At 47.7% G+C, this 12840-nt stretch overlaps 1 protein-coding gene across 1 annotated transcript in view; it reads right to left on the reverse strand.

Annotated features, from left to right (window-relative positions):
- Positions 1 to 8523, reverse strand: part of taf7 (TAF7 RNA polymerase II, TATA box binding protein (TBP)-associated factor) — a 20254-nt gene extending 11731 nt beyond the window's left edge. Inside the window, exons 1-9 of the mRNA XM_080526913.1 lie at positions 8219 to 8523; positions 7519 to 7592; positions 6310 to 6388; positions 4740 to 4873; positions 3626 to 3755; positions 3387 to 3445; positions 2851 to 2923; positions 1956 to 2069; positions 1397 to 1591 (exon numbers count right to left, since the gene is read on the reverse strand). Coding sequence (XP_080383039.1) covers positions 1397 to 1591; positions 1956 to 2069; positions 2851 to 2923; positions 3387 to 3445; positions 3626 to 3755; positions 4740 to 4873; positions 6310 to 6388; positions 7519 to 7592; positions 8219 to 8261 — 901 coding nt within the window. The 5' untranslated portion in view covers positions 8262 to 8523. The remainder of the gene's footprint in view (positions 1 to 1396; positions 1592 to 1955; positions 2070 to 2850; positions 2924 to 3386; positions 3446 to 3625; positions 3756 to 4739; positions 4874 to 6309; positions 6389 to 7518; positions 7593 to 8218) is intronic.
- Positions 8524 to 12840: the final 4317 nt, after the last annotated feature.

Genomic DNA, 12840 nt, shown 5'->3' on the forward strand with positions numbered 1-12840 from the left:
TGTGTGTCTGTGTGTCTGTGTGTCTGTGTGTCTGTGTGTGTGTGCGCAGGTGTCCGGATATGCCACCCACATGCCACCTCACTACTCCAAACCTGCCATGAATACAGATGGAATTCTGCTGGATGCCATATTGTCACTTGAATTCTTAAAGAGAATCTGCTTAAAATGCAAATTTAAATTCAGCAGTCATAGTGGTGCAGAGCCTGAGGGCATTATTTTTTTCTAAACTCTGTATATCTATAACTCTGCCTAGAGCTATGTATATCTATAACCCTATCTATAACTCCCTATCTATAACGCTGCACATTTATAACCCTATCTAGAACTCTGTATATCTATAACTCTGCACATTTATACCCCTATCTATAACTCTGTATATATTTAACTCTGCACATCTACAACCCTATCTATAACTCTGTATATATATATATATATATATATATATAACCCTATCTAGAACTCTGTATATCTAGAACTCTGCACATCTATAACCCTATCTAGAACTCTGTATATCTATCTAGAACACTGTATATCTATCTAGAACACAGATTAAGACTAAACGTAGACTAAAAAGGAGATTCTAAAACTGCATCCTCAGTGGAGATCTTTCCATTGCAAGTGTGATTTAACCAAGCTTAGGCCTTGCCTGTGAAATCGGCCCTATCTAGAACCTTATCTACAATAGAGTTGTATATATCTAGAACCCTATCTACAACAGGGTTGGGCGGTTTTACAGTTAAACCGTAAACTGCGGTTTTTGAAAATAGCAACGGTATTTTGTCAATACCGTTATAAAACCGTCATAAATTGCTATAATGTAATAAATGCCTTAAGAGTGTTTGTCCAGCGTCATTGTCTGTGTGGTTGAAGAGGCAGTGAAAGTGATGACAGAACTTTTTGTAAACAATGTCATTTGTCAAATAAATAACCTGTCAAAAAAAGACGTGTCACGTGACCGCTTCTCCTCAGAACAGAGAAGTTAGTTCAAATCCCACCTGGGAACACACCACTAGTAAGAGCCCTTAGCCCTAAATTAATCCAGGGGGAATGTCCCCCGTAATCTGTAATGGACCTATCGCTAAACCACGCCCCCTTTGAAAACTCGGACAAACAAACAACGCTTCACTGACAGTGACTGAATGACATTCAATGACTCACAATGGCGGGAGTTGGCAAATGTCTGATTTCTGATATACCACAGCAAGTAATAGACACGTTTTTTAAAGATGACAAGAATATTTTGTCTAGAAGCGTTTCACCATCAGATATTAGTGAGTTTTCTGCCTGGAGTGACTTTTGCTGTGATATGATTGGACAATTTCTATTTTGGGGCGTGGCTTAGCGATAGGTCCATTGTAAATGATGCTAAATGGCCAATTCTAGATGTGTCTCTCACCGATCTGGTTGTCCCTGTCTCTCTCGTCCCGGGCCCCGTCAGACTCTGACAGTTTGTCCTGCAGCTGCCTGACCAGGTCGTCCTCCGTGTCCATGATGTTCAGGTCCTCATCCTCAGGCCGGTCGCCCTCGTCCTCCTCCTCCTCCTCGCTGCTGCTGATGTCGTTGAAGATCTCCCTCAACTCGTCACGCTGGGCTGCACACACATACAGACACACACAGACAGACACACACACACACACACACATACAGACCCACACACACACACAGGCACAGAGAGAGACAAACACACACAGATAGACACACACAGCCAGCCAGCCAGCCACACACACACACACACACACACACACACACACACAGATACAGACATACACAGAGACACATGCACGCACACACACACACACACACACACACACACAGACACACACACACGATCAACACCGGTACTGAAGCTGCGGGAATCATACTACCAGACAACCTCTGACTGAACTGGTCTAGTGAGATGTGTGTGTGTGTGTGTGTGTGTGTGTGTAGGGACAGGAGGGGGCTGTGGTCCTAACCTGAGGAGCCGTGGCCCATCTTGTGTCCTGAGGTCCCTGGGGAGGAGTCTGGGTTGGCCAGGGACCCGTGGTTGTCTGGCTCCTTGGTCTCGTCCTCCGCTATCACCTCCCATCCTGAGGGCCAGGGTTAAGGCCAACGTGCTGCACCACCAGACCCTGAAACACTCCCCTCCCCTCTCTATCACCTCCCATCCTGACACTCCCCTCCCCTCTCCATCACCTCCCATCCTGACACTCCCCTCCCCACTCTATCACCTCCCATCCTGACACTCCCCGCCCCTCTCTATCACCTCCCCTCCTGACACTCCCCTCCCCTCTCTATCACCTCCCATCCTGACACTCCCCTCATCCTCTCTATCACCTCCCATCCTGACACTCCCCTCCCCTCTCTATCACCTCCCATCCTGACACTCCCCTCGCCTCTCTATCACCTCCCCACCTGACACTCCCCTCCCCTCTCTCTCACCTCCCCTCCTGAACACCAGGGTTAGGGCCAACGCGCTGAACCACCAGACCCTGACACTCCCCTCCCCTCACTGCTACACAACTGCGCAACGCTGCGACTGTGAAAACCGGGGGGACTAGCGGTCCACTCCTAGCCACGGTGAAGCGCTCCCCACACCGCTGTGCTCTCGTTCTGCCGTACCAGGTCAGTGAGTCCTAGAGTGCTAACAGGGGGGGCGGTGTGAAGTGCACGTCTCCCATTAATACGTTAGCCAGCATCTGGTGAGCCCTGGCTAAGCTCAGGCTGCCTCTTGGTCTCTAGTCAACAGCTTTTCACCATGTTTCATTTACGATGCAGAGTGTGTGTGTGTGTGTGTGTGTGTGTGTTTATGAGTGTGTGTGTGTGTGTGTGTGTGTGTGTGTTTACGGGGGATAAAAACAAAAAGGATACGGACACTGACAGCCTCTGCGTCTGTGCTCAGCAACCTCTTCACTTCCTTCTCCACGTCAGGAGACTCGATGTACTGCGGAAAAACACAATCAGAGTTTAGCCTCCCTCCCTCTGACCCTCTCTGCAGCCGCTCCGACGCATCCCAGCCAGCGCAGCGCACCGCCGCTAAAGGCTGCCGGCTGGCCGCTTGCCAGCAAACACATTAAGCGATAAAAAAAAACGGGGGAGCCAAATCAATATCGCGGCGCACCTTAAAAAGAAGATTTATTCAAGACAAAGTGGGACGCTTCCTCTCACTTCAGCTCTCGCTCACTTCGACCGAGGCGGCTGAGAAATTGCATTTCTTGCAATCCTTCGGGGCAGATATGGAAATCGTAGTATTTTTCTACCTTCACTGCACTTCTCCTTCTGTTACGAAATTGAAATGTGTCGTTTTGAATAAACGCCTAGGTGAGGATCGGGGGCCGTCGTGAAAAAGGGAAATGTTATAGAAGGGCGGGAAAGCGGTCGGTCAAGGGGAAGTAAAATGTCAGTACCTTCTTCTTAGCCGTCTTCCGGAACCTCCTCTTCCGCGTGTTCTTCAGAGGGCAGGTGACTGCGGACCAACACATTATGATGTGGAGTTAAAACAGCTTAATCAGACGCAGAGAGGGCGAGCTAAACTTCTCGACTCGCTGATGCTTGAAGTTGTATGTCAGCAGTGATGCCGCAAAAGTGCTGCACTCAGCGTTTCAATTACAGAGAGGGGAAGGGAGGGAAGCATTAACACACTTACTGCCGTGGTTCCACACAAACTTCTTGTTCTTGTCCTTGTCTTTGTCTTTCTTCTTGCTCTTGGGGTCTGTAGTACCTGTGGGCTCCTCTAGGGGAGGGTAGAGGTCTCCGTCTAACGTGCAGACTAGCATCTGCCACAGAGAGGACAACACAGGTAAACACACTGTTAGGGACCGTGGGAAAAAGTATTGACTGTTTTCAAGGTTGTTGTTGTTTGTCGCAAACAGTCTCTGGACTGCGGCTAGTCTGTGTCTGGTAAACCAGTGCTGGGTGAGGTCTCTGTTGACACAATCACCTCCTCAAGAAGACACTGCAGCCCCTTGAGGGGTGGAACTGTTGTTCCCGTTGTGTGTATGACCTGCATTACACTGTCCTACCTGACACACATCTCACTGGCCTACCTGACACACATCACACTGGCCTACCTGACACACATCACACTGTCCTACCTGACACACATCACACTGGCCCACCTGACACACATCACACTGTCCTACCTGACACACATCACACTGGCCTACCTGACACACATCACACTGGCCCACCTGACACACATCACACTGGCCTACCTGACACACATCACACTGGCCTACCTGACACACATCACTGTCCTACCTGACACACATCACACTGGCCCACCTGACACACATCACACTGGCCCACCTGACACACATCACACTGGCCTACCTGACACACATCACACTGGCCTACCTGACACACATCACACTGGCCCACCTGACACACATCTCACTGTCCCACCTGACACACATCACACTGTCCCACCTGACACACATCACACTGGCCCACCTGACACACATCACACTGGCCCACCTGACACACATCACATCACACTGGCCCACCTGACACACATCACACTGTCCTACCTGACACACATCACACTGGCCCACCTGACACACATCACACTGGCCCACCTGACACACATCACTGTCCTACCTGACACACGTCACACTGGCCCACCTGACACACATGTATGACCTGCATTACACTGGCCCACTTGACACACATCACACTGTCCTACCTGACACACGTCACACTGGCCCACATGTATGACCTGCATTACACTGGCCCACTTGACACACATCTCACTGGCCTACCTGACACACGTCAGCAGTCTTGTAGAAGGTCTTCTTGTCCACTGTCTTCAGGGACTCCAGGATGCAGGGCAGGTCCACCAGCTTGCATGCCAGGGGGACGCGGTCCACTCTGACGATGCCATGGCGACCGTCAGCTGCAAAGGGAGCAGGACACCATGATATTTCATTTTATATCACTGGCAGACAGAACTCTATGATTATAATCTATAATTGCTTTGCACTTGATTAGTTGAATCAGGTGTGCTGGTGGTGGAACAGATCAAATAAGTGGAACGGCTGGTGGTCCCCGAGGAGAGGGTTGAAAACCACTGCTCTATGCTATACTTTGACGTGATTGAATAACCACTCATGGGGGTCCAAAAAGATAAGACATCCACGGAGATGAGTCGTCTGAGGGGACACACCTGAGGGGACACACCTGAGGGGACAACAGATTTTGTCTACCCACTGATTTTTGCTTTTTTATGTTTTAATTTAAAAATACATATTTTACAGAAATAAGAGGGAACAAAAATGTACATGTTTGCCTCCCCTCTCACCAAGGGAAATGAAATAAAACAGGGTAACAATCAGCATAGAAATAAGTGACAGGATTCCTCCACGGGTGCCCAGAAAGGCTCTAATATTAAGAAGCAATTCAGTCAGAATTACGTGACAGGATTTCTCCACCGGGGGGGGGGGGGACCCACCAAAGCTCCAAGCCACCCGCTGTCCCTCACATCCAACAAAAGTAGCTTTTATTTTGTTTCAATAAACCTTTTACTATGCCTGTGGTGTCGCTCATAAAACGTCATAAAATGTTAATCACAGCGAAGGCGAAAAAATAAGCTATTTAACATCAAGATCAATGAGAGGACAGCTCGGTCTTAAACGTGTCCGCTTTCTCATCTATAAAACAGGGTTAATATGATTTTTTCTTCTCTTTTTTTAAAGGGACGTTTCAGCCTGTTTTCATGTTTGGGGTGAAATATCATCTTACTCTGAGTTACCCTCATAGGCCAGAAGTGAACGTTTCTCCGGTTCCCTACTTTGCTACCGCAGTGCATGCTTAGCAGCGCCATCGATAGACGGGATGTACCTTAACTAGCATCTGATGCTGAAGTTGTACGTAATATAATATATGCCATTTAGCTGAAGCTTTTATCCAAACGAGACTCACACTGCAGTGAGTGCATCCGTTTTTTAGTATGGTCCCAGCGGGAACATGCTATTGTAGGGCACATTGGAGATGGTGCTGCTAACTGTGCTGCTAGCGAATTAGAGAACAGAGTGACAGAGAGACAACCGGAGAGGCTTTCAGGACTGGCCTATGAAACAACTCAGATTATATTTCACCTCAACATGAAAATAGACTGAACCGTCCCTTTAAAAGGCTTCCTCAGCATGAATTAAAGGGCACTTCATACAATCCTTGTAGTTTAAAGCATGCAAAGCAGAATCTCCAACAACTTCTTCATGCTGTACGTTGTGATCCTGTCGGGAACATTTGGGACCAACAAGAGAGTCTGCTTTAACAAAAGCTCTCAAGGTTAAACAGTTTAGATCATCAATCTAGTGCCATTTGACCTACCGTGCAATTCGACGGTGAGTCTGTCTTTGAGGTTCATACTGCCAGACTGGGCAATCCGTCTGACTGTTGAGGCATATTCCTTTGAGAGAGATCATTTTATCAAAATAAAAACAACATTTTTGTTTTATACAGTGCCTGACAGTCATATACATGGCAACACATTCTTCACATCCTTCATTTCAAATGGATATGAGCAGAGTCGAGTGATGGGAGAAGTGTAGTAATGCTGACATCAACTCTGAGTCAACACTCAATGTATGGGTTGGTTGGTGTTTACAGTTTAGTCATTTAATTAAAAGACGCCTTTATCCAAAGCGACTTACAACAAATACAATTGTCTAAGTAAGACCAGTATGACCAGTTAAACCAGAGCACACCAATACCAAGCAGTAACCAGACCAGCAAGCCAAGAACAGGGTCCACTTAACACACCTACCTACAGGATATATCAGTATAGAAAAAGCATGACATCTGAGTTATGTATATTTTTCATGTGACCATTTGTATGTTGTTGACAGCTAAATACGTGCAGCAGTTGGAGTTCATTTTTGTACTTTTACCTGAATATGTATTTCTTGCGAATACTGGGTTGAGAAGGGGGTTGAAATTAAGAATGCAATAATCATCACTTGGTGTGTGTGTGTGTGTGTGTGTGTGTGTGTGTGTGTGTGTTGCATGCACCTTTGTGACTGTTACCCCTCCCCTACTGTATATGAAAAGATGTATTGTGTACGCAAACAATCAGTTTCTCCTGTTACATCCATATGCTATGGAACACCCCCAGTGTGATTGTAAATGTAAATGTAAATAGCTCTAGAGTGATTTTATATACCAGAGAAGACATGGAGGTGACATGCCAGTGTTATAATTGCACATGCTAAAAGGCCTGTCTTATGTGCCGCTACATTTTAACCTGTGAATTGAAGCCCCGTTTATCTGTAACTACAAACACAACATCATGGAACTTAATTTGTTCATAATTTGATGCTGGATGATGGATCTTGTGAAATGGGAATTTATTGAGAATTTTAAAATGTTGCGACATTGAACCATGTGTGTGTGCATTAGCACAATATCCAATCAATGTTTGTCTTAGTGTAGTCTGTACACTACAGTATTCCACTGGAAGAACAGAATTGGTAGAAGATGGATTGATTAACCCAAAATGAACTGGACTCAACACCAAACTACCCCAGTGATGTCTCTTACCGTGGGGAGCCGAAGGATAAACTGACTCTCCAGTTCATGGGGCGCATCCTCTTTGCTTTTACCGAGCTTCCCCACTGCAATCAGAGACAACATCCCCAATCATTGACATCCACCGTATCACAAGCCTTGTCACAAGCCCCAGTTACACATTGATCTCATTACATCAACAACTGTCTCCGTCGAGATGACGAACGTTGACAGAATAGTTCGGATAGCGATGTGCTGTGTCAGCTGGAGTGTCTGTAAATGAATGAATGGTCTTTATTGTCATTAATATAGTACAGGTACCATACAACTGAATTTGGGAGGGGGGGGGGCTCCCCTGGTGCTAGGGAAAAAATACTAAAAACAAGAAGGGAAAAGAGCTGGTTTACATAAATAAAGGCTATGTACACTATCCACTATACTATACAAATAAAACACTGTGCTGTACTCTATGCTATGCTATAAATATCCTAACATTTCCTATCTCTGAACCTTATGTACACGAGGGTTGTCATATTGCACATTCATTTGTAAATGTGTTTAAAGTGTAATGTTTCATCTCCTGAACACCTCAATGTGCAGTGTGTCAGCTGTAGTGTCTGTAGATGTGTTTAATGTTTCTCCTGAACACCTCACATGCTGTTGGTAAACAACGGTGGGGTGCAGCTTCAAACCCACCATATTTGTGAACATAAAGCAACTAAAGCCAGATTACCTTTCAGTTTGGAGGTTAGTTTGGTCTTCTTGCTGCTCTGCATGGTGGTACTTTCTTGAACGCAACCCTGCAAAATGTGTGTTTGTTTTTCTTAGCCAAAGAGCTAGCTAGCTTAGCTTAGCTCAGCTCCACAAAGCCAACTCTGACAGCGTCACAGAGGCGAGCATCAATTATTGAATTATTGGCGTCTTTACAAAAACTATTTACGTTAGCTTACAAAAATGTCATAACAATTTCGATAGAAAAAAACACTAGTAAAGCTAAACACAGCAAAATCTGCCATCGATCCAACACATCCCTGAATGTGTTACTTCTTCTTCGTGGAATTATTTGGGGATATGTTCCCGGTCACCTTGATTGTAGTAATTGCGCAGCGTGAAAGCAACTCGTTTTTGCGTAGATTAGGACCAGTACATTGCGCAGCGCGAAAGCAATGTAGACGACCTGAGACGCAGCCTAGATATATCCTAGCGTTGAGACGCAGCCTAGATATATCCTAGCGTTGAGACGCAGCGTAGATCACAGCGCTGAACTCGTTATTTCGCCACCAATCGGAACGGCGGGGAATGGTCAAGCAGAACCAGAGACCAAACCAAAGAATTTCTATAGAATAATACCTTTTTAAAAAGCCATTGAAACCAAGTCACGGACAATGCAAGACTCATAACGTGGTTATTATCAAACACCCCATGCCACTATTTTATTATGGAAGCATATAGCTGACTTAATTAAAATGCTAATGCAATATGAGATTGCAATTGCATGTTCCACTTTTGCATGCATTCTTTCAGACAATATTGAATGAATGAATGAATGAATGAATGGTCTTTATTGTCATTGCTATAGTACAGGTACCAAACAACGAAATTTAGGAGGGGTGGCTCCCCTGGTGTTAGGAAAGAAAAAAAAACTAAAAAAAGCACAAGAAGGGAAGGAGCTGGTTTACATAAATAAAGGCTATGTACACTATCCACTATACTATACTGTACAGATAGACGACTAGGGTTGTCATATTGCACATAGTGTTATTGCACATTCATTTAAAGTGTCGCAGTTTGCAGGCTTGAAATGTACATATTTGTGCCTCAGCACTACACCTGATTTTTTCAGTCCAGCAGCTGCCATCAATCCGTCCAGACTGTCCAGGGCCCAGAACCTAGGTCTTTGCTGTGTTCAGGGCCTGGATGGCCCTGGGGTAGAAGCTGTTCTTCAGTCTGTTTGTCCTTGCGGCCATGGTCCTGTACCGCCTTTTCGAGGGCAGCCGGGTAAAGTGTTCGTACCCAGGGTGGGTTGGGTCTCTGGAGATCTTGGAGGCCTTCCTGAGACAGCGTGTGTTGTACAGCTCTTCCAGAGAGGGGAGGGGGGCGCCGGTGATCTTCTGGGCTGTTCTCACGACTCTCTGTAGCGCATTTCTCTCCGCGGTTGTGCAGCTGGAGAAGCAGTTGCAGATGCCGTAGGTGAGGATGCTCTCCACTGTGCCGCGGTAGAAGGTCACCAGTATCTCCTGCTTGCTGTGTTCCTTCTTGAGGACTCTCAGGATGTAGAGCCGCTGTTGTGCCTTCTTGATGGTGGCTGTTGTGTTGTTCTTCCAGGACAGGTCATCCTGTATGTGCACCCCCAGGAATCGGAGGGTTGAGACTCTCTCCACGCTCTCTCCGTCGATGAGCAGGGGCTGGATCTCAGACTTTTTCCTCCTGAAGTCCACGATGATTTCCTGGGTCTTTGACTTGTTCAGCAGCAGGTTGTTAACCTTGCACAGCTTGCTCAGTTGCTCTAGTCTACCTCATCCCTGTACGCCGCCTCCTCCCCCCCCCCCCGAGATGCAGCCCACCACGGTGGTGTCGTCTGCAAACTTTACGATGGAGTTGCTGGGGTGGACGGGGGTGAAGTCGTAGGTGTAGAGGTTGTAGAGGATGGGGCTTAGCACGCAGCCCTGGGGGGACCCAGTGCTGAGTCTGACGGCTGTGGAGGTGTGGGGGCCCACCCGCACCCTCTGGGGGCGGTCGGTCAGGAAGTCCTTGATCCATGCACATATAGAGTGTGATAGTCCCAGGTCTAGTAGTTTGGTCACTAGCCTGTCTGGAAGGATGGTGTTGAAGGCGGAGCTGAAGTCCACAAGGACGACCCCCTGCTGGCGGAAGAGCTGAACTCCTTCTACGCCCGGTTCGACGAGGGGCGAACGGAGGTAACCACAACACAAACACTACTCTCTCCAGCTCTCAGCAGCCTCACCCTCACAGAGCATGAAGTGAGACGCGTGCTGAAGGCGGTGGACCCCAGAAAAGCCTCAGGGCCGGATGGCGTCCTGGGACGGGTGCTGAGGGACTGCGCCGACCAGCTGGCCGGGGTTTTCACCAACATCTTCAACCAGTCCCTGTCCCAGGCCACCATCCCACCCTGCCTGAAAACCTCAACAATCATCCCAGTCCCGAAGAAAAGCACGGTGAGCTGCCTAAACGACTACCGCCCGGTGGCACTCACACCAATCATCATGAAGTGCTTCGAGAAACTGGTCCGGGCCCACATAGTCACACGCCTCCCGCCCAACCTGGATCCATACCAGTTCGCCTACAGAGCCCACAGGTCCACAGAGGACGCCATCGTGACGACTCTCCACTCCACTCTATCCCACCTGGAGAGGGGGAACAGCTACGCGAGACTGCTCTTTGTGGACTTCAGCTCTGCCTTCAACACCATCCTTCCAGACAGGCTAGTGACCAAACTACTAGACCTGGGACTATCACACTCCATCTGTGCATGGATCAAGGACTTCCTGTCTGACCGCCCCCAGAGGGTGCGGGTGGGCTCCCACACCTCCACAGCCCTCAGACTCAGCACTGGGTCCCCCCAGGGCTGCGTGCTAAGCCCCATCCTCTACAACCTCTACACCTACGACTTCACCCCCGTCCACCCCAGCAACTCCATCATAAAGTTTGCAGACGACACCACCGTGGTGGGCTGCATCTCGGGGGGGGACGAGGCGGCGTACAGGGATGAGGTGGAGCAGCTGGGCAAGCTGTGCAAGGTTAACAACCTGCTGCTGAACCAGTCAAAGACCCAGGAAATCATCGTGGACATCGTGGAGAAAAAATCTGAGGTCCAGCCCCTGCTCGTCGATGGAGGGAACGTGGAGAGAGTCTCAACCCTCTGATTCCTGGGGGTGCACATACAGGATAACCTGTCCTGGAAGACCAACACAGCAGCCATCATCAAGAAGGCACAACAGCGGCTCTACTTCCTGAGAGTCCTCAGGAAATACCACCTCAAACAGGAGCTGCTTGTGACCTTCTACCGCTGCACAGTGGAGAGCATCCTCACCTACTGCATCTGCGTGTGGTTCTCCAGCTGCACAGCCGCAGAGAGGAAAGTGCTACAGAGAGTCGTGAGATCGGCCCAGAAGATCATCGGCACCCCCCTCCCCTCTCAGGAAGGCCTCCAAGATCTCCAGAGACCCATCCCACCCTGGGAACTAACACTTTGTTCGCCTGCCCTCGGGCAGGCGGTTCAGGACCATGTCCGCAAGGACAAATAGACTGAAGCTCAGCTTCTACCCTAGGGCCATTCAGGCCCTGAACACAGCAAAGACCTAGGTTCTAGGCCCTGGACAATCTAGACAATTTGATGGCAGCTACTAGATTGTAATCAAGTGCAATACTGAAACACAACTGTGAACATTTCAAACCTGCAAACTGCGACACTTTAAATGAATGTGCAATAATACTATGTGCAATATGACAACCCTCGGGTACATAAGGTTCAGAGATAGGAAATGTTAATCATAATCTGTTGTCACTTATTACTGTTAACTAATAAATTGCGGCCGAGTACCGAAGACAATCACAGCCGTGCTGATATTCAGTATAACACACTCCCTCTCGTGTGATATTGCTTAATTAGCTAGCTAGTAAACTAACGTTACCTCGTGCTCCACCTGCACCTCCTCGATCGGGTGGAAGGACGGGTGGGGGGTTCGGAGGGTTCGGTGTGGGTTGAGGGGAATCTTCAGACAGCCTGGAGGGATTCTGCTGCTGTGCTTCTAACGCCTCCGCCGCCTCACGGAGTAGTTGTGAAACAGATTTGGCCATTCTTGTTTACTTCACCCACTAAATACCTTCGCCCACTAAATCAATTAAATTATCTACAGCTGGCTGGTCTTGCACTAACGATCCCGAGCTATTTCCGGTTGGCGCGTTAAACATTGTCCCGCCCCCAGAGAATGACTGACAGGCCGGTAGAACATGAGAATTGCATAGAGAGTTTGAATTTTGTCAGCTGTAAAGCGGATGCGTTTCCTAGAACATGTAAATGCAATTGCTAATCACATTATTGCATTACAATTTGAATATTGACTCAAATAACGCAGGCAAAAGTGGCAAATGAATATGCTATTTTGGGATTGCAAAGTCATTTGCACATTAGAATGAACTTTTGAATTTTGTCAGCTACAAAGCAGCGCATGACTTTGGAAATTAAATGTCAAATGGCTTTGCATTATAATTTTAATATTGACAGCGAATGTGCACATCGGGTACATGAACATGCAAATCATTAGAATTGCATTTGAATTCGAATATTGTCTGAAAGAATGCATGCAAAAGTGGAACATGCAATTGCAATCTCAT

This window comes from Nansenia antarctica (genome assembly GCF_963989245.1).
Source record: "Nansenia antarctica genome assembly, chromosome: 3".
Classification (NCBI taxonomy): domain Eukaryota; kingdom Metazoa; phylum Chordata; class Actinopteri; order Argentiniformes; family Microstomatidae; genus Nansenia; species Nansenia antarctica.